General features: G+C 33.7%; 1 protein-coding gene across 7 annotated transcripts in view; it reads right to left on the bottom strand.

Annotated features, from left to right (window-relative positions):
* LOC125678218 (hyccin-like) overlaps positions 1-23900 on the bottom strand; it is a 70623-nt gene that overhangs the window by 6807 nt on the left and 39916 nt on the right. For 3 of the 7 annotated variants that reach the window (XM_056153954.1, XM_056153955.1, XM_048916483.2), the window contains exons 5-7: positions 21626-21670; positions 5299-5379; positions 2134-2255 (exon numbers count right to left, since the gene is read on the bottom strand). In XM_056153954.1, coding sequence (XP_056009929.1) covers positions 2134-2255; positions 5299-5379; positions 21626-21670 — 248 coding nt within the window. Of the gene's footprint in view, positions 1-2133; positions 2256-5298; positions 5380-21625; positions 21671-21924; positions 22010-22850; positions 22905-23257; positions 23386-23716; positions 23733-23900 lie in introns of those variants that run through there. The other 4 variants (XM_056153952.1, XM_056153953.1, XM_056153956.1 and 1 more) reach the window with 3 other exon arrangements.

Raw genomic sequence — 23900 nt, 5'->3', positions numbered from 1 at the left:
TCATCTGAGTCAGGAATGATAATCAGATATAAACACATTCATCTGAATGACAGATTACTGAAATTAACCAATGATCTGTCTGTAATAAGCCTGTGCTGTTTCATTGCTTTCATCACTGTGATAAGCAAGTCATCTTTCAACATGACATAAAAGTTTTTACTAAAACATAAGGGGAAAAAACCCACCAAAACCCAGAATTATTACAAAATATAGATATAAAGAATAAATGCCCATTTTGAATTATTGAGCATTTCGAAACAAAGAAAGCAATTAATCAACACTTCCATTATTATATACCCCCTCCCCCTCCTATAATACCAACTGAGCATTATTCCTTGAAAAAAATGACACCAGGGACGTATTTTATTTATATCCTGTTTATTGTAACAAGAAAGTGCTTTCTTTGTTGTTTCATCAGGTGATGAAGGTAGTAAGCATTGCAGTAAATATAGCATGTGATTATGGGCTACTTTAGAAAACTTAATTGTCTCTTTAAAAAAAAAAACTAACTTGACTTAGTTATAATAACATCTTCATAAGTAATTGGTTTGTTGGTTGTTATACATCTTGTTGAGAATTTTTCACTCATATTAAGATGTCACCAGCTGTAGGTGAAGTACCACAAATTAAGACCTATGCTTAGCACTCAGGGCAGTAGCAGTGAGGGTTCTTTAACATGCTAATGCCTGTCGTGACACAGGACCTCTGTTTTTAAGACTCGTAAGTCTTAAGTTAAGAATCACTTCTAAATGCCGAGTGTTTGCCAAAGGAGCAATCACTATGTATGTTTATGTCTTAGATTTGATTTGGTCATGGGATGAGCATGGCTCAAACTCACGACCTTCTGATTAAGAATCGAATGCTCTACCACTGAGCTACTGCAACCAGTCTCTTCACAAGTGAAAGCTTCACTTCTTCACCAGTGAAAGTGGGTCTACATTTCAATGATTTTCATAGAGATGTCAACATCTAGGAAGTGTATTAACCTAGAGTTAAGTGCACCATCTACATGCAATGTTGTTGTTGTTGTCGGTTCCTTTTTATTTCCATGCAGAATTACGGGTCAAGTCCACTCTGGTGGGCCCCCTTCCAGGTACTGGTATCTGGCTAGCTGCATGCATGGCTTTGTAATATCTCAAAATCTTCCATTATCGCCAATTTTCTAGGTATTGTTTTCTTACACTTTATACTTATGATATGTCATTTTGGGATATATTTTCTCCCTAGCAAAGCCAACCATTTATTTCCTAAAAGGCAACATTTAATAGTGTACACAATCATAAACCCAGCCACTAAATTGAATTACCAAGTTGTGACAAATAGCTCGATATACACATATGAAGGACAGGTACAATATACTAAACTATTGATAAAATCCTCCTCAGGGCTTTAACATTGATATGATCTTGTACCATAATGGTCATCGGTCACAGGAAGGGTGGTGAACTTCAATCAGTCACCTTCTTGCCACAATGATTGTACAATGTCGAGTTCATTTACAACCTGTCAGGTGACAGAATAGAGAAGTGGAGGAATTTTACTAAATCTTTCCAATCAATCTTTCATGAATTTAGAATGTACATTGTATTGCCTCTTTTTCTCAGGATACATCCATAATCATACTTGCATGTATCTACGCTAAGGGTCACGTACACATACAATGTATATATCATTGACAATTTTTTCACTTCTCAAGCAAAGGAAAGTCTTCATATTTCAGACACTTGATAAAAATATGATATATTTTTGTTGTCCTTTATTTTTGCTCTATATTTACTGTGAAGTACCAAAATAACACAAAAAGATCTACTACTTTGTGCACGAGTTGCACTGAACATTGACTTTACCATAAAAGGCCCATTACTACTGATCTGATGAATCTTACAGTATTTTGTTAAAGGGGGCAGTCTAAAACCCTGAAAATTTTGCTTCTTTAACTTTGACTATCTTTAGAAGTAATAAAATAGTTCTCAAGACATACTGCAAAGTCTTCACAATAATTATCATCTTACAAATCAAATGCTGCTATATGTGTGTTAGGAACTAACTCTACCTCACACCACAGACACAGCTCATTTGTTGCTAATTTTGCTCCCCTACAGAATTTTTCACAGTCTGATTCCTTAGACTCACCTGTTTTGTCCATTAATGGCTTCATACTGGGGTGGGGGCCCGCTGCACCACACTTCTGCCTCGCGGCGGTCCAATCTGGACAGGGCACTCTCAGTCAAAGAGATACTGCTGATACTCAAAGGCTATCAAAGACATTCAAATGTTTCATCACATTAAAACACGATCCTCAAGAAGGTCACAGTTTGAGACTGTTGACATGAAATATAAAGTCTACATTAAAGTTTATTTATTTGGAATACATAGTATGTAAAACATTTATGTAACTTGAAACCAATTTAATATGAGAAAAACAAGAATTTGTCCACAAACTTTGATATAGGGGTCATACATAATAAACCTGAAATAAATCTGGAAAATATTAATTGAATCTTGATCATGCATTAGCTTAATGATCATCATCTGTCAGTAATAACAGCAGCAATCAAACTCAAATGTCCACAAAAGGGCAACACCTTGACATAAAATCAACACATCTGCTGCCTTGACATAAAATCAACATGCCCACTTCCTTGACATAAAATTAACATGCCCACTGTTTTGACATAAAAACAACATGCCCACTTCCTTGACATAAATCAACATGCCCACTGCCTTGACATAAAATCAACATGCCCACTGCCTTGACTTAAAATCAACATACCCACTGCCTTGACTTAAAATCAACATGCCCACTGTTTTGACATAAAATCAACATGTCCACTGTTTTGACATAAAATCAACATGCCCACTGCCTCCACCAACCTTTCCCTAAACTACTTTAATGAAGATTTTTTTTTGTCAATTTGTTTCAGTATTGAGTTTGCATGAATGGTAATAAGGGTTTATTACAAGACTAATCAGACTCCAAAAATTACAGTGTTTCACAAGTATGTTCTATTTCCAAAATCATTACCACTTTGTACTACATCCACAATCATGAAAATGTGTATAAATGAGACAAGTATCGGAGTCCAATAGTGTTACAGATAAAAATGATTCTCCAAATGAATGTCTGGTGAAATGTCACACTTACAGATTTATGTTTCAGACTCTTACTAGGACGTACACTAATTCTTAAATTGATTACCATGTCAATGGCTGAACATGGTGAGTTGGTGAAAAAATCTTATGTAAATGTGGGAACCAAGAAGAAGCCGCATTACATCAATATCACCATACAGCTACAGTGTTGGGAATCACTTCAAATTTTATTAGTATCCCCGATCATCAAAGACTGATGATTAATAATTTGGAGATAAAACAAAATCAATTAATCAGAGTAAATTCAATTTGATGTTTCTAAACTGCCTTAAAGTCTAGTATTGGTACATATGAAGAATTTCGTATATGATCATATAGTCAAATATAATCTAAGACTTTATAGTATTCTAAATGACAAAGATCTTTAAAATTTGCTACAACAAGCTTAGATATTTTATCCATGGGATGCATATTTACTCATTTTTTTTATGTTTATGAATACAATGTACTTGAATATCCAACCTTCTTTTCAATTAAATGTTTTGAATTTTAAAATCAATAAGAATTCCAAGAGTGTTACTATTGCAATACATGTTCCCGATTGTCTCCCCAATCATGGAAATTTACAGAGAAGGTCGTAACTAAAGAGGGTCAGCCATCATGAAAATCGAACTTGCAGGTCTAAAAATTTCACTAGAAAGCTGAATAGTGAATTTCATAGCAATATTTTAAAGCATAATCTAAAAAGATGCAGGAAATGAATTTAATGCAAAGGGCAGTGACTCCTGTAAATGTGGGTATAGACCTTAGCGAAAGTTAAACTTTATATGTAGTTGTTCATCTGGTCAGGAAATTAACTTTCTTCCCAATGTCAAGGTGTCTTTAATCTGTGACCCATGTCCATAATAATTAATCTTTCAATTCATGTTAGACACTAACTTCCTTAACAGTATGTAGCCATGTCAAAACCATGATGTTGTCTGCTTTCAAAAGAAGAAGGTGTCAGAACTTTACACTATTCCTTGCCTGATTAGGGGAAGTCTGTTGATGGGTTAATTGATAATAAACCCTCTCTGACTTTGGAGGCTGAGAAAATTATCTAAATACCAAAAGAGTTCTTAATATAATCTTGAGACTAAATACCAACAAGCAACAAAATCCCAAGCCACAGAAAATCTTGTTGCTTTGTAAAACACTAGATCTTTCCACCAATCATCAAAAGTATATGACACTCTGGGATGGGAAATTACACAAGTGGTCTGAAATTTTGGCCAAGAATGATCCTGCTGTTAACTGATGATTGGACTGTCCCCGACCCATTCAATTAACCTGAGACTCCAATAAGGAAGGAGGATTAAAATTTATTGTCATGCAACTGTAGACGGTTTAATTACAGGATTACACCAATCCTTGTAATGAAGGCTTTCAATGAGGATCTGGAAGAGTTCATATATCAGCTGCAGGCTTTCCGTGTCTGAACTGAGTTGCTCTTACGAGTCCTATACCCATTCTCTGCAATGTTTCTTATAAATGTCTAGAGTTATTTTCTTTTTAGATGTGATAATGCAATTCTAATATATTTTTCCACGTTGTATAGTAAGCATGTTCACATGTATATAAGTGTTCATGATTGTTTCTCATTTTTGAGTTGACATCGGAACAGGACAACATCTCAAAGAAAATGATTTACCGAGGGCATCCCTTACATTACCATGAAACCTGACAAAGTAAACAGTTAGACATCGACAGTCACCATACAATTAACTCCTCCAAAATTCACGCATGCTAGCTACCAAGTTTCAAATGTGAAATGGTTTGTTTAGCCATGAGAGCTATAGCTGTGATACATCAATGTCTACCCAAGCAATGTCACTGATGATTTTCTACATTACGAAATTTCACTAGTTTCAGTCAAACAAATTTCCATGAAGGTTTTGTAGGGTGAGAGATACACATTGACTCTGCTATGCATAGATTTAATATTACTGTCACACTGCATTGAAGATAATCTGTTAAGGTATATAAATATTATTATACATGGGAAATAAAATCAAACTTTTGTCTGGAGGTAAATAAGAATATACCCCAGCCCATGTCACCTTGATACACTCTGAGGAAATATTCTAAAACAACCCAATTAAGTCAAATGTAGATATCGAACATAGTAGGTATTGAACATAGTAGGTATCGAACATATATACTGACCTCATGGTACAGGGAGGGCTGAGAAAATGTTGGAATGCGGAATGTCTTCACTTTTAGTCTTCCATCTGACGATGTTGTTTCCTGCAAATCAAAATCAAGTTCTAAATATCTGCATCTGGATATAAAATGTTGACAGCACAATGAGTTCTAGTGCACCTTAAACCAAAGAACCTGCAGCATTAACTCAACGTTTAGTCATATTCAAAATTACTTAAGAAGTATGTCATTTTATGACCAAAGTCAAAATAGTTATGGAGATTTAATTTGGACAACGTTGACATCATTAATTTTTTATTTCGCAAAACAGTTTTTGACCATACACACAATCTGATGATGCTAAAGTACACAATGTATTGTCTGTTTGATTTGTCATTTTGATTTATGGACTGGTAGGTAAGAAAAGTGTTAAGGAGGTTTGCTACACCAGAGAAATTTGATATGGATGAAAAGTGGAGGATATATGTACAACAATATTTTGAAATTGAAAACTTTCAAATTCACTTTATTTACTATTTAGTCAAAAAATACAGTTGTATAGTTGAAAGCAATGAGAAAAATTTAAAACCCCTGATGGACTCGAACACACGATCTACAGTTCAGCAGTCGGTGTGTTAACTTACTGAGCTACTCAGTTAGGTGAGAATTTTTTTAAATGTATAGACAAATATTGCTGATATTTATAACTTCCACCATGTTCTAAATGGAATTAGTCAGCCATTATGACGATGTAGAGTACCTCCTTAAAGAACTTACTTTTGGGGTAAAAATGTGATAAAATGACAAACAAGAAGCAAATCATGTTAACTAAATTTTTAAATAGAGCAAACATGTGACATATATACTTTGAATCTTTCTAATCTTGTTTTTTTTCTCCCTCCATCAAAAGGAGGGTAGTAACATTAAAATATGTCATTAACTGTCTGCTGCAAAATTGTGAAATCAATGACCACGCAGACACAAGAACTTGCCATGAAGATACATCCAGCTCAGTATTTCTTCTCGTCTCATAAAAAAGGTTGTAATTTGTTTAATGTACAATTATTTTAGCTTTAATCTCATTTGGGAGTAAGTAGACTGACTGCATGTAAAACATTGTATTAGACAAATTGAATCAATAACTAAGAACCATGTGTTTTCTTCATCCAATTACCTTACAAGCTTACGTCTCAATAATTACACAGAATGCCACTCTTCCACTGCGGCACGATTTCTTTTCTGCAATTTTTTAAATAATCATTTTTTTGAACTTTTTTTGAGGGGGAACTAGAAGAGATTCAATGCACTCCAGATATTGGACTAGATGTTGTCAATTAAATTCTGTGGGTTTGTCACAGAGAACTTTGATGGGTTTTAATTATGTTTCTATGATGGTATGAGTTGCACAAAATTGCTTGAAACCTCGTTATATTTGTAATAAACTGTCTCCATTTTCATATTATTTTTGCTTTATTACCTGGAATACAGAAATGAAAACTGTAAAGCATGATTCACTTGGAGTACATGTTGGAATTAATCACAAGCTACATTTCTAGACATTTTGTAAAATGCTGAAACATAACGAACAACTTTTAAATACAGTTTAGCTATGAAATCCAGAGTTACAGTTTCCAAATTTAATGAGACTCAGTATGAATGCAAATTAATGACCATCATTTGCCTTTGTTTCAATAATGCTGAAATATCTTTTGAACAACCCCAAATTAACAAAATTTGTAAGAAAGAATCTGCATGAACCTAACTTCCAAGGGCCGGGACAGGTTATACATGTATATGTACCCACAGAAGAAAACAAGTTAATGATGCACACTGCATGCTATCAAAAATTGGCCATCCACTCAATACCTAGTCATTTGCAGGTAATTATTTGTGCATTAATTTCTCTCCATTTTTACCCGATTTTCGCTTTCTTTGACTACTAACACAAGACCTTCTTCAATCAGAGAAAGACATGGGTAATATTTCACTTAAATGACTAACATGAGTTCTAGAAATATTAGAGGAAGTCATTATCTTGCCAATATGAATATCTTCCTTGGAGAATTTAATGAGCGGGCCTCCTAAACACTGCTGTATTTCTCAAGACAATCATAATCATTCAAGACAATGCACCGGCTGTCATCACAGTACCTTGATGATTCTGCATCTGAATGCTGATAATTATACCTTAATTGGTTCTGATTCATGGACATGAAATTTGAGAAGCTGTATCTTTAATAATAACATCTTATCATTTCTTCTTTATTCAGAGAAATTTTTCAGGTAAAATAAAGGAAATCCTTTTGGAGATCATATTTGTTTTTCTTTTAGTGTATTTTAGGCATTCAACCCATATAATATTATCGAAATCCACAGTTTATAAAACATTGCAATTAAAGACAAAATATCACGCTGGAATGTTTTGAATATGTGGGTTATTGCATATGAACTGTCTTTTCTTCATAAAACCTCATTTCTAATACCTTAAATGTATCTTTTTACCATAAAATTTTGTTTAAATTTATTACACATATATATTGTAAACTATAATGGATTTTATTCATTAATCAGAGGATTGACATTTTGAAAATCCTTGCAGTAAAACCTTTCGTATCCTAAAACTCCGTCTGAATGACAACAAGGTTTAAGTGGCCTGCTATTTCGTCTCTATGAAATATAAATTGGTTCTAATATGGGTTAAATACCTTTACACACTTTATCATTCCAATCAAAACTTATCTCATATCAATACTGACTTCATTTCTTTCAGTGTGCATTGTGTGTCTATATAACTCACAGTCTATGTCGTAATGTCTATTAAGACTAGTTGGCAACAGTATGTGCTTCAAATTTGAAAAGAATAACATCACATAATTGGCATACATGTAAAAATTACACATGCAGATTACTATAAAATACACAACACACACAAAAACTAAACAGTCCATGCATGTACTCAATATTCCTCCGGTAGGGTTGGAGTCACTTTTCCCTAGATATAGTCATCTTGCCCCATGCAGCCAGTGCCCTAAATTTTTTTTAGCAATGTACCAAATGCAAATAAAGAGAGCATTGAATACATTTCACTGATAATGCAGGCTTAGTACTTATGTAACACATTCACTGATAATGCAGGCTTAGTACTTATGTAACACATTCACTTATATAGTGGTATGAAGTGTTGAATATTCTACACAGGTATATAAGATGTCAGGTTGCATGGAATATATAAGATGTCAGGTTGCATGGAATATATAAGATGTCAGGTTGCATGGGATATATAAGATGTCAGGTTGCATGGAATATATAAGATGTCAGGTTGCATGGGATTTTCTAAATAAATGTAAAGATGAGGCTTTTATCCATCCATACATTCCTAAAATTTCCTCCATTGAATTGATTTATGGAGGAAATTGGCAGTCTGTACTTTGTAAACTTTATCAGCCAATCCAGTCCATGATCAAAAAAGTGTTTACTGAATATCAATTGTCCTCTAATGCACTTTTAATCTATTATCTAAAAACATTTAATAAGAGGTTGGGGTGCATGCAAAACATGAGTTAAAAGCCAAATAAAGTTGGCATATTTTACCTAAAAACAGTTGAAGATATCATTAAATTAACAATCATGATAATTGCAATTTGTTTTGACTTTCTGAATCTCCCTCTATACTTGTATTGTAAATTATCACTTGTACATTTGCATATGTGTGTGTACGTGTACTAATTCTATAAACATATTTGTTATTTTTGAATTACATGTACTTTAGAAGGTCCCGGGGAAAATAGCGTCAGTAATGCACTAATTGAGTCACCTTCTCTAAATAAAGTAGTATCATATTACATATACCAACACATGTAGTCTACTCTAGAATGATTCTAAAATTTGGGTGCAAGGTCATTCAACATACAGTTACACGTAATGCATAAATAAGTACATAGTTAAGTCTATTGCAAAACATGCACTAACAGTTGATTTTAAACTTTGGATTCTTTAATGTATGAGCAAAAAAAAAGTTCATTTTAAAACTCAACCATGTTTGTATTTGAAATTGAAAAAGATGAAAAAACCTCGAAGTTTGTGCAAATTTGTATATACATGTAATGATAGGTGCTCATCAATGCAGACCCTAGGGATCTTGTCAAATGTATACAGGGTGCTCATCAATATATCCTGCTTGGGCCCCCATGAAATGTATATGTAGTGCATATAGTCATTGGTCTCAAAAAATTACGGAGCAATCTTGCAATTGGAGGCAACATGGTTTTGAAGCGATTCCTTCCTATATCACAACACAGAGATAAATAACAGTTCCTACATGTTAGTGACATTAAGTCTGCACGGGAGAACACAAAAGAGACCACACAAGGCAACTACTGAAGCAGGCATCAAGGTTAGTTTAGTTGTTTTCTCTGCAAATCAGTGGTACAACTGCTGATAACTAAATTAATATCTAGCAATCCACCACTGATGAACAGAAAGCACAATGTTAGTAGATGCTGTATGATTCATTTCCCCATTCTGACCAAACAGCTCAAGGCAGGATTGTGGTCCCTGATTCATATGCTAATATATCTATCATCTTTATACACAAACTGACCATCCTTACCCTTAACATCAATGTTTACACTTCAATCGAGATTTTAGTTCAGGTGAGTTTCAGGTAAAAACCAACTAACTCTGTAACAGTTTAGCCCTCTGCTATTTCAAACAAGAACACTCTCAACCGTAAAAACCGACTCAACTCCTTTTAGAAAAAGATAATTTACAGAAGTTCTTCATACATGTACTTTAAGCAAAGCACTTTTACCTACGGCATGTTGAAGCCTCCCCTTGTTCAGTCACACAAACTGTAAAGCAATCATCATGTTCTTGACAACTTAGTTAGACACAAAAAAAAACCCCCACTGCCGACACCAATAGAGACCTCACACCTACCAACATCTAAGCACCATACAAAAAGCAGAAAAATCATGTCTGCATTGAAACAAAAAACTGTGAAGAAGACACGAATCTTTCTATGCCAATGCAGATGTCTAACTCCCGAAACACCTCAGACTTCACACCTCTCTCCACCAATACCCAGTGTGACAAATCAGTTTCACAGTTTACCAGGGGGTTATAGGAAAAACATGCCATCACCTCACAAGCAATGGCTGTGATGGCCAACCAGGTATATTCCCTGGATAATTACAGTCTGCAACCACAGGTAGTGAAATTACAGGTAGCACCCAGGTATCGTAGAGAACAATAGCTCACTTCAATAGTCAGCCCAGCCTATACAGCAGGAAGTAGTAGTGACAGTATATTGATACGATTATTGGACGTATCAAAAGGCATTGCATGTATTTTCAAACTAGCCTTATATTCACATGTACATTGGTAATTCAATTTGCATCAATATAAGTTACGAAGTTACTTATTAAGACCCCCAAATAGTTATTTGAAGTGCATTTCTTGATACAAAACATAGCATTTAAATTTTCATTACTTCTCTGACAATTCTTGAAAAACATACTAATCATTTATTTTAAAAAATTGATCACTAAGTAAACTTGAAATTATATTCCAAGATGATCAAATCCGTAAAAAACAAAATGCAGTTAATCAACACATTTCATTTGATTCATTACAAAAAAAAAAAATCCAAAGAAAACCTCAAATCTTTTATCACAGAGGTGTTGGAAAATTGCCTTTCTCTTTTTATTCCAAAGTTCTGTGGGTCAAACAATTACTTCCTCTAACCTAATGTGAATGGGATGTAATCAAAAGCGAAAAACCCTAACACTGATCAACTGCGGAAATTTGAAATATTCATATCGGTAATCTTTTCTCCAGTATTTGAACCGGGGCTGAAATGGCTGGCATTTCTTTGATCGGTGGATAGGCTTTGGGTTTCATTAATAATTCAAATTTAATCATGTATCTAGTTTAATGATCAAGCTGGTCTATTGACAAAAACACCAACCACTTAATGTGCAACATTCAAAATTTCCTACCAGCATTCAAGAAGAGTAGCCTATTTTCTTTTTTTCGATATATATATAATTATATAATCTTTGATAAAAAGAAGTCCGATAGAAACCTTTAGAACACTTGAAATATATTTTACTTAAATTGTAAGTTTTGGATTTTTTGGCCAAATTAAAATTTTCCCCATTTATGAACAAAATTGATGAAAAATTACAAGAAAGATAAAAATCGTTCACCTGAGCTTTGGCTACTTTAAAATAGAGAATAGCTGCATCCTTACCTGCCCTCATCCATCAGAACAAATGCATAATGACACGACATAGACAGTGTTTTCACGTAGACGACTCAATTCAATGAAGTGTGTTCCTATGGGAATAAAGTCCCTTTGGATTGATGGAAGTTACAAGTCTTGCAGCTATAATATACCACATTTAATTATCACCCTAAAACAGGTGGGATGAGGCTAGAAAATTATTCACCAATCAAAATACAGATCTAAGGCAGTTTCCATGGAAACCTGTATAAGGAAAAGTAGCCTAGGTAATATTTATATTACATGATAAGCAGCTATTATCATCCAACTCGACCATAAAAGGGTTCAAAAAGCCAAAGTATTGCAGCCAGTGGTAATTATGAGCTAATTAGCAAAGTCAAATTTCAATATGAGCAGTATGTGGTTGGGGAAAGATGGGAGTAATTTGGAAAATTGTCACACAATTCACAGGGGGAAAAAGAGAAAAGCTGTATGGTAGAGGTGATAATGAGCTTTACACCCAGAGTCCCCACAAACAGGTGTTCCACAGACTAAGCATCCCTAGAAAAGTTACCAACAGCATAAGCTGACCATCATTACCAATATTAACTAATAAAACTCATACAGAAAACAGATTTTCTGTATATTAGGAATATTTTACGTCTGTTGGGCTTCACGGTGTTCCCAGCAGACGCTTGGAACAATGGTCATCAAAATCACGAATTTCAATAGATTTTACTTCTCTATGAAATGGCTTTTACTCAATTTAAAAAGATGATTAAAACTGCAATTACTAGAAAATGAAGAGAAATTTATAGTATATATTTTAATGTTAATATATAGGCATTACTATACATTTACTCATTATAAACATTTTTTTTTTTAAATTTTGCTGTACATTGCACAAATCAAAATAAATATTCCATATATGGTTAATTTTTAAAAGTACATTACAAGTAATATAATAAAATAATGAATACACTTTAAAATGTTTTACCTTCCCTATTAACACAATTGAACTTGGCATCTATTTAAGAATCAGATTTATTGTACAACTTCTTAAGTCTTCGTGAACAATATCTACAGGTATGTACACAATCAATAACTTTTTCTTGTGCCTACTATTCTGTGTATATCTAATTCCTGTTACACAAGTACATGAAGTATGTAACATTATGATCCATGCAGGGTTTATTTTTCCTTATCTTTATATATCATATATATCAACCCACACATTTTTAAACTTTTCTCTCTGTGGGCATCAAATCAACCATATAATAGTATTATAAGTATCTTAAAAAGACCCCCCCCCCCCCTTATCAATCACCTGAGTGTTAGTTATAAGTACCCATCACTAGCTCCAAGGGCTATGAAATCTAGGAAATAAATTTCTGGTTTGCATATCTAAGCTTAATTCTAATACCATACAATATTTTTAGCAGAATACAAATTTAGTGAGTTTTCCTTAAATTATGGTTTTTTTTAGCAAGGCTAATTTTAGGGACTTTATACATTCCAAAAAAGATACAGCTATTACCTAAATAAATATTAGCAATAACTGTCGCTAATAATACCAAAATTAAATCCTCGCGGTAAACTTTCTGCTTATATGGTATTCAGCAACAGTATAAAACAAAATGTGTTCTTAAACCTTAAATGCCCCTGAAAGTGCCTATACTGATGAAAAACTTTACATAATATAGTTAACAATAACACAATATTATACATTTATTGCATGATAGTGAGGGAGATATGAAGATTTATTCACCCAAAAAAATCATATTCCCTGATCTTCTTATCTTCTGAACAATCATGCAATAAATTGTTTATTATACCGAAACAAAGCATCAAGACTACAAAAATGCATTTGAATTGGAGTCCACTCATCTATAGGCCTACATTGTATGTAGCTGAGATCGTCCTACCGGTAACACTGTGCCGTCAACATATTAGAAAGTACAAACAGTGAAATACAGTGATATGATAACCAGTTTTTGTATTTCCATTCTCCTTGATAGCTGATTTACTTGCTTGTTTTTGTATTTAAAACCAAAATCAGGCAATTTAACTATGTATCAGAGACCCGAATGTTTTGTTTTGTGCATTACGATCTATGAAAGTACAATGACTTGGACTTATTGTGACGTCACAATAAACTTATTTATTTTGACTTTAAATTTACGGAAAATTCACCAGGCTGCCCAAGGGGTGAAAGATGATGGGGAGATATGAAGTTCGAGAGGGAGATAAGAAGTTTTTTTATCATCCCTGGCACGTGTTTGTCTAGACCAATCAGATTACGCATTGCATAGAATTCCCATACTGAGGTATAATAAGATAATTTGTCCTAGAGTCAAAACCCTGGGGTTGCAAAATTTGACAATTTGGGTACATCCTTTTCTGATCTGCCTATAAATATGCATTTGGTGTATATATACTGTGTCAGCAAACTTAACCAAAACCCTTACCCCGGAGATCATAAAATTTACAATTTTGGTAGAGGCCTTCCTATAGAGAAGATTTTTCAAAACTGGTCAGTGTTTGACAGTTTTTACCCTGACCCTAAGGCCCCCGGGGTGCAGAAGCCCTGAAGTTTACAATTTATGTTCCTGTTATCCCAAATATGCTTCATACAAAATTTGGAAAGAACTGTGGAATGATTGTAACGGGAAGTATTTCAAATCCTTCTTATGAGAACATCAGTCCCTGTAAGTTAGAGAAACATATTTCCTTTTGTCCCGAATGTCAATGTTGGATACTAAAAGATAAAACAAACAGTCTCTGTGATTTGAATATAAATATAAACAATTTATTTTCTAAGTTAACATTAAAATATCATACAGTTACCAATAATACGTCCTACCCCTAGCCCTACGATGTTACGACTGACTTAAATCTACCTCTATTATCCATTATGTTTATGTTTACCTTGCAACGTCCCCGGCCCCGCACATGACACAACAGCAGTGACACCGGTGATGGCTATATATCATGTTAATTATAATTCTTACAAAATACACACCCATTACAATGATAGTTATCCAGAAGAAGTTTTTAAAAAAAAATTCAATTGTTCACACATTCAATAACTGACCATTTTGGCTCCACTCTGATACCAAAACCCCTACAATTTTGGTGAAGGACTATCTGCTCTTTTTAAATATTAATCTAGATTCACTTTTAGTATCATTAACACTAAAGAAGATGTTCACTATACATATCAAGTTTGGCTCTAGCTGCCATGGAGTCAGAACCTCTACCCTCGGGATAATGAAATTTACAATTTTGGTACAGTTTTTCTGCTCTATATCACTACCGGTATATATTTAGTTTTTCTTACAGATGTGCAATTGTAGAGATTTTTTAATACTGGTCAATTTTTAGCAGTTTTTGTCCCACCCCTAAGCTTAGCCTAAGGAGAGCAGGAGTCCTGAAACAATGAAAGAAAGTGGAAGAAAAGTGGTCACTAAAGAGCAAAAAATTTTCCCCACATGCTTTCCAATCTATTCAGACTGTATTCACAACATCATTGTCGATAACATAGTGCAGGGTCAAAGGTCAGGAAAAGAACACAAACATGAGAAAGCTGCATTATCCGGAGATGAAGTAACTCAGCAGTAATGGGAGAAACGTTGGAGTTATCAGTATCATACTTCACACAATGGACTTCATCTGCAAGATGATCATTTATTGGATTCCTGCCAAGTCCATGTTTTTAAATTCCATGTTTTTAACATATGTCAATAGAATCAAAATACTGTGGACTATAAAGAAATAAAACAAGAGACCCAAGGGCCTTATCAGTCACTTGAGTATTAGTTATATAAGTACCACTATTCCCACAGGCCTTATCAGTCACCTGAGTATTAGTTATATAAGTCCCACTAGTCCCACAGGCCTTATCAGTCACCTGAGTATTAGTTTAAAATACCACTAGTCCCAAAGGGCTATGGAATCTATATTAATAATTCTCCTGTTCTGCATATCAAAGCTAATTGTAATATTCAGCAGCAGTATAAATTAAACAAGATGCATTCTTAAAACACAAATGCACTGAAAGTGCCCATATCAATAAATTTAAAGCTTTACATAATAATACTATATTAACTATTTGGACCTAACCAAGAATCAGAACCCTGGGGTTGCAAAATTTACAATTTGGGTTCATACCTCTTTGCTTTTCCTAAATATGCATTTACTTTTACATAATATAATTGAAATTAAAGAAAAAGTCTTTCAAATGATGAAGGCATTTAATCACTATGATCATTTTGGCCCCATGCTGGTACTAAAACTCTACCCCTGGGATCATGAAAATTACAATGTTAGTAAATTTTAATTTCAATTAAGTAGCAATAACATAAAAGATGTTATTTAAAGGTTTAATATTAATTGACATACAAACACTATTATGCCAAGTTTGGCCCGGCTGCCCGGTAGTCAGAACTTCTACCCCAGGAATTATGAAATTTATAATTTTTGTAGAGGTTTTCCTGCTCTACATAACTGCATTTAGTTTTTCTTACAGGTATATGGTTGTAGAAAAGAACATATTTGAAAATTTGTCAATTTTTAGAAATTTTTGCCCCACCTCTAAGGCCCGCGGATGTCAGGAGTCCTGAAATTTACAATTTATACCCCCCTTGTCCAAAAAATGCATCATACATGTACTATATTTGAAAAGAATCCGAATAGCAGTTATCAAGAAGTTAAAAATGTTCAATTGTTAATGCATGATGACGAATACAGACCGATAACAATAGGTCACCTGAGTGACTCAATGACTAAATGCCTATCAACCTCAAGATGCATGGCCCATAGACTTACTTGATCTTGACTTATAGAAAATAAATTGTACAAATAATAAAGTGTATCAATGGTAAGGTCCTGTCTTTTAGACAGACTTTGACAAATTATGCAACAGCCACCAATCTGCTCATGGTGACTGGTTACATGGTTACAGTCTTGACCACTTGTACAGCCAATCAAACTTCATCCTCAGTACTACAGTACATGACAGAAAATGCTCCCAAAAGGAAGAGACAGGGAAGAGTTGGAAGAGGGGTAAGACTTTGATGTCCTCGATGAATAACCTGTTCCTTGCACTTAGGCAGTGGTTCACTAATGCCAGGACAACTCATGACTGTCATTAAGTCACATTCAAATGTGCTGCAGACATTGTAAATCATGCGTGTGTGAATACAGAACTACTTGATAAATATTGTACATCTATTTTAATGGCTGGGAATTCCAAAAGAAATATAAGTACGATGTAAATATAAGAAATAAATTTCAGATTTGAAAATACATGTATTGACGGTAATTCAGCAATGCTTCAAGCCAGCATACTTATCATGAAGTGCTATCATGCTTCATGAAGTTTATTTGCATGAAGCATCACAGTTCATATCTGACATGTATTTTCAAAAATAAAATTTATTTCTTTTATACCTGCAATATAAAAGGACATAGCACACCCTGTGATATACTGTTTTCTATTTCATGAAATAGATGAATTCAGTTGGTAAATGATGTGTTGGAAACTTTTGTGTGTTTATATTTTAAAGCCCCCCCCCCCACCCCCCCTTCATTTAGACATGACTTTAAACATGTCAGACAGCTTAAACACCAGCACAAAATGGCTGCTTAAAAAGACAACGTAACACACAGTGCAGGTGTACTAGGACTAGAACTACAGCCCTTTCTAGAAGTCTACGAGATTCAAGATTTGTCTGCTTTATATAATCATTATAAACAAATAAACAATATTTTACTCAGTGAGACACATTCAAAATTTCTTTATGGATAGTATGCTCGTGTATATGGAAACAGGAAGAAATTTTGTACAAAAACTACAGGTAACAAAGAGAGACAGCTTGTGAACACCTGTTTGAAACTTACATGGAGCTGAAGATGAGCATTAATGATACATCATCAACAGACCCATTAGCTATCCGCTGCAAACGAGATGCTAACTGCTGCAAAAACCTAGTTAATGATTACAGGTAGAATCTCTTTTTTTCCCTTTCACATGAATTTCACTGGTATAAACATAAATGGTATATACCACTTGATTTTCTTCAATATTGTGAAGTAGTATATTGAATAGATTCATGACATACATATGCCCACAGAGCATGGCATGCAGCTATATGAACATTAAGAAAAAACAGAAATTTTACAAAAAAATATACATGCAATTTCTTCAGAATCTTGTTGAATTAACAAGTGATCAACCAAGATTATTTATACACAGACTACTGTATAATAGTTCAAAACATCCTGTATAGGGGTTATAATGAGTCTTAAAACATAAAAAAACAAAACAGGTCTAAGTATAAAGCGCAAATGTTGAGCAAAATGATATCAAAATACTTTGAACATTATTTTGATCTGTTTTGAAGCATGTCCTCATCTTTACTTGAACTGAAGCTGAATATTTTGTTTCTCTGACAAAATTGGGAAAATCTGACTGAATCATTATGTCATACACTCTTATAAAGCACACATCATAATGGAATATCAATTAATCACAAAATTTACAGTCCTCATACTTTCATATCATGGAAAAAGTCTTGGAGTTAGGAATTGGTACACATGTTTTTTTTTGTTTTGGGACAAATATGAGTAATAAGCAAACTTTGCTCATAATGAAATCAACAAAAGAATTCGTTTTATTATTGCAAAACAAAAAGGATGATTCCAAAATTTACTTAAATTAAAAAATATCAGAAAGCCTTCCTTGAGCATTAAGAATCAATGTGCAGCTTGTACTCTATGATTTTAAACTCGATCTCCTTCCTAAACACTAACTGCACTTTCTAGAGGCAAACATTATTGAGTGGGCCTCTCAGGGAGATTTTTGTAAATTTTCTGCAGTTAATGTAAGATCCTTCAAACAAAAGCACAGAGTTGTTAAAACAATCTTTCTCATATCTAGCTTCAACCAATCTTTCAATTTTTTTTTAGACAAGTGTCAAAATTTATAACTTTCAATATTAAAGTGCCACGCCCCTGTACAGTATCCGAACTGTGATAACTAAAGTATCTGTTATCAAAGTGCCACGCCCCTGTACAGTATCCGAACTGTGATGACTAAAGTATCAGTTATCAAAGTGCCACACCCCTGTACAGTATCCGAACTGCGATAACTAAAGTATCAGTTATTAAAGTGCCACACCCCTGTAGATTACCAGAACTGTGATGACTAAAGTATCAGTTATTAAAGTGCCACGCCCCTGTACAGTATCCGAACTGTGATAACTAAAGTATCGGTTATTAAAGTGCCACACCCCTGTACAGTACCAGAACTGTGATGACTAAAGTATCAGTTATTAAAGTGCCACGCCCCTGTACAATATCCGAACTGTGATAACTAAAGTATCGGTTATTAAAGTGCCACGCCCCTGTACAGTATCCGAACTGTGATAACTAAAGTGTCAGTTATTAAAGTGCCACGCCCCTGTACAGTACCAGAACTGTGATGACTAAAGTATCAGTTATTAAAGTGCCACGCCCCTGTACAATACTCGAACTGTGATGACTAAAGTATCAGTTATTAAAGTGCCACGCCCCTGTACAATACTCGAACTGTGATGACTAAAGTATCAGTTATTAAAGTGCCACGCCCCTGTACAATACTCAAACTGTGATGACTAAAGTATCAGTTATTGAAGTGCCACGCCCCTGTACAGTATCCGAACTGTGATGACTAAAGTATCAGTTATTGAAGTGCCACGCCCCTGTACAGTACCCAAACTGTGATGACTAAGGAATCGGTTATTAAAGTGCCACGCCCCTGTATAGTACCAGAACTGTGATGACTAAAGTATCAGTTTTAGCGCAAGTAGATGCAACTGCGTTGCTTGCCTTCGATAAATTTCCAGTCAAACTCATGATGGACAGGTGTATGTATATTATTTAATTAAGCCTAATAAAATGTCTATCGAATTACTTTGTGCTTGCCACCTATACCATGTGGATATTAAAAGATGCAATTTTTCCTCAATCAGTCTAATGATTCAACATAATTTGTCAAAGGACACTAAAGTTTTTCTTACTTTCAAAATTCTGCTTTCATATTTAAGGAATCACTGTCTAGTTTGTTGAGCAGGTGAGGTAGTTTACTAACAACAGAAAACTTGATAATTTCATAACAGCAAAGTCATTTTACAATAATTGTCATGTTTTTGTCATGCGACGTGATTAGCTACAATGGAAAACTTGATAATTTGCATTATATTAAAAACATGTTATGAACAATTGTTATGTGAATATAAAACACAATTATTATTATTATTATAAACTGGTTGAGTGCAGTTAGAAATGAACTTTATTGTTTATTGTTTACCAAGAAGTTGGTAATTTAACCAATTTTCTTGTGGAACAGCATCAAAACGATGCATTTATACAAAGTTGTTTTAGTGCTTTCGAAAGTTCATCAAAATGTATATTATATAAAGAAATAGTTGATACATTTGGTTTACACAGACATCTTGTGAAGCGATTATTGCACAAGGAAAAGTCATTACTCACTATGTAAATATTGAATTTCTGCACATTCTTTGAATGTTGAAAATGGAAGGTACAAAAATTTACCTAGAATTGAATGCAAATGCTTACTTTTTAACTTGCTGGAAATAGAAGATGAGTTTCATTTTGTTATGATATGCCCGGCATTTTTTTTTATCTGTGTGAAAAATATCTTAAAACCTTCCTTTTCAAAATTGTACTACCTCTTAGTGTATATAATTTTAGAATTATTCAGAAGCTTCGTCAGTACTCATTGAAAGCTACAAAACAAAGAGAAGCTGTCATTAATGATGTTTCAATTTTGGTTACTTAAGATTTATTTCTGTCACAACTTTTTCTCCTGAAAATTATATGTTTACATATTGTAGTATTTCTGAGTCCTCTGTCATGTGCCTGTATTGTACACAGTGTACCTATGAGCCACAGGGCTTCTTTGGTGGTAAAAAAACCAAACATAGATCAGTTAATCATCTCACATACCCAACCCACTAGACAGTGTTTCCTTATATTTGAAATAAAATCAGCTTATCTAAATACTGCCTAATAGAAATAGAAATTGAAATACACATGACATTATATGCTAATTTCCATAGTTCCCGCCCACTTAGGTCATGCATTTGCATGCAAGTGAGAAATTTACATCCAGTAGTGCATATGGGGAACTTAACATTGGAACTTCAAAGGTTTAATTATCACAAGAAAACAAATGGAAATATTAATATTTTCTAATTAATCTAGCCCAGATCATATTGAAAAATAATTAATAAGTGAATTTGTAAGGTATATACCAATCAAATGGAATGGAATTTGTCAAAAGCAATTGATTTTTCGAATTTTAAAAATGAATAAAATTTCTGATTTTTTTAAAATGAATTTCCTACAATAGAAATACTACGTAGATTTAGAGCTTCAAATTTTAGATTACCTGTCGAGGCAGGACGGTGGTTAAACAATACCATGAAATGAAAGAGTATGCACCCTAGCTGACTGTAATAATAAAGATTTGGCTGATGGGTTTCATTGCTTATTTAAATGTACTGATGAAACTATTAAAAAAAAAAAATCAAGATTGCATGGAAAACTTGCATAAATATTATACAGATAGAACAGCATTTTGATTGTAAAAATGTTATTGTACTTAAAAGATTATGCAAATTTCTTATATCTATAAGAGAGAGGGCATGTCCTCCATGTTCACTGCATGCAATGTTCAATATTGTATTACATATCACAAATTACTTGCATTTGTATATATGTATACACATGTATTTATGATAGAATAAATAATTTTGATGTTGCTGGTGTCAATTACCCATGTCCCTATACTAATCTTATCTATGCTATGTAATTGTTGGTGAAATTCTCAGAGATAAACATACTACTGTCATTTAAATAATAGTTTAAGGGGTTCTGAAAATTAAAGGCGTGAAAAAACTGCCTCCTGTGGGATTTTAGGTGCATATTGACATGGATATTGAAAGTCGGCAGAATTTCGTAACCGTGATATTCCCAGCGAGATCAGGGGAGTTAACATGCGTGTAAAGGTAGTGATTATGTGGATCGATATACACAAGAACACCATTCACATCTTACCAGATTGTAGACTCCCAACAGGAATGCTTCAAGCCCTCTAACAGTCTGGAAAGAAATAAAGAAGAAGTAAAAACATTCACAATTTATGTAATTATCTTGCCACCAGAATTAACACCCTTTCTTCAAATAATGCTAAGACACCATCAATTTCCTTGCATTTGTCACTAAATGTTCAAGTTGACTAAGATTGACTTCCCAAGTAACATGCAAGTCATTAAAAATTCATTTTGCGGTGTTGCTAAATTTCAAAAATCTATTTTATCTAACTCGGTCAAAAAAAAAAGAAAAGAAAATGCAACCTTTTTCATGGACAACATGAACCAGTGATATGCTTTATAAAAAGAAATCAATCCATCATAAGCATTCAAGTTGTGCACTCGAAATAGTTCCTGAAAATTAGAAATTGTAATCTATTTCCTTTTAAGCTTATTTTCATACATTGAATGGAATTGAACATTTGAGATTCATTTCCTATGAAATCCATTGACTTTTCAAAAATACACAGTACATTTTAAAATTCACAAAAATTGATGGGAAATGATAAAGGAATAAATGTCTACTGGTAGGTTATCAGCATTACATTGGTTACTGTTTCCCCCACAATACATGTAACTTGGACATTTATGCCTTACATTTTTATTTAGTGAAAAAGACACCACCACCCCCCCCTCCCCATTTTTTTTAGTGCTGCATAAACTGTATAAGTATATACATGTTGGTTTTCATGTCAAGTTGAAAAATAAATTGCAGTACGTCACAATGCCTTCGTGGAGAAATGAAAGCAATAGTATAAGTTTATTATAGACAAAACATTGATGACTGTATAAATAAAATACCAAGAAATGTATGTGAAACAGGTGTCCTTTACCTCAAAATGAAACCCATATCAAAACAACTGTGTCTGTGAAACATTATCAAAATACCTTTGACCTATGACCTCTGGGGCATAAAACAGCCACCTGAGTGTAACAATACTATACTGACTATTTATAACACATTTTGTCTACTAGATGTCCTTGAGTGAAGAAGATTTGAAAATTGCAGCATTTGATAAGATTCCGATCCAATATCCCTCAGGTCCTTGGGGTGCAGTAACCATGACACTTACAATTTTAGTCCCCCTTACCCTAAAACTGACAGTCCCATGCAAAATTTGGTGGAAAATGGTCGTGTGCTTTAAGAGAAGATGATTATGTTCAAAGGACAGATATTGAAGGACACTTACCAAAGCAATAAGTGACCCAGCTGAAAAATTTAGCTTCATCACATTTGATACAAAAGAGATTTGTGTATATGTTGTTATGTTTTATGGGTCGACATCTGCAGCCTTGCTTTGTAACATATGGGTTTTTCCTCTCTGAATGTCAAACAAGAAACAACAAGGATATATGTTAAGTTTACTACAATATTTGTACCCAATGGAATCCTGCAATTTACAGTGCACTGCTGGGTTACATGTAAAACTCATCTGGATCTACATGTACATAATGCATATCTATATTAGCATACTCCCAAGATAAATCAGTAGACCAAGTTTGATGGAGCTAAGCCTTACAGTGTGCAAAATATGATCCGGACACATTTTGACTATTTATAGCCATAAAATTCCAAAATGAGGCCACAGTTACCTACTTTTGGTTCACAACACATCTTCCCCCTAAGATGCATCAACTGACCAAGTTTGAGGGTCTTGGACCTCACAGTGTGAAAGATATGATCCATATTGGTTCCGTAGTATTTAACAAGAAGAAGCTGAAAATCTTCAAAGGATTGTGCATGATTACGTGGACCCTAATTAAACTCAAAATTTCAAAGCTTTTTTAACCTTAAAAGAGATCATATCCATTACAGTTTCATATAATTTGTCTGATATTTACAATTGTTTGTAGTATACAGCCTCAAAAAAGACACAATTTCTCAATTCTATAGGTACCTGGTACATGTACTAGATTTAAGTTAAAATGCAGATTTTTGTGGATGTCTTTGTTTAAGAACACATACAGAACAGCTCTGGAGAAATATAATTTTTTTTAATATTACGTGTACTGGAAAAGATAAAAATCTGGTATAAAAATAAAGTTGCATCCAAACCTGCAGTCATTGTTTCCTTGAATAAAAGAAAACTACATGAAAAATAACCATTTTGTTTCAAAATACCACAAATAGCATTAAAATGTCATGTTTATGATGTCATAATTCTGGTTTTGTGTCATTTTTATCAAATGGAATATAACAACTCAGTTGCAATTTAAATTCTTGCACAAAACACACTTCA

The sequence above is a fragment of the Ostrea edulis genome, chromosome 2, assembly GCF_947568905.1.
Source record: "Ostrea edulis chromosome 2, xbOstEdul1.1, whole genome shotgun sequence".
NCBI classification, from domain to species: domain Eukaryota; kingdom Metazoa; phylum Mollusca; class Bivalvia; order Ostreida; family Ostreidae; genus Ostrea; species Ostrea edulis.
The sequence above is the reverse complement of the archived record's forward strand: the minus strand, read 5'-3'. Positions and strand labels throughout refer to the sequence as shown.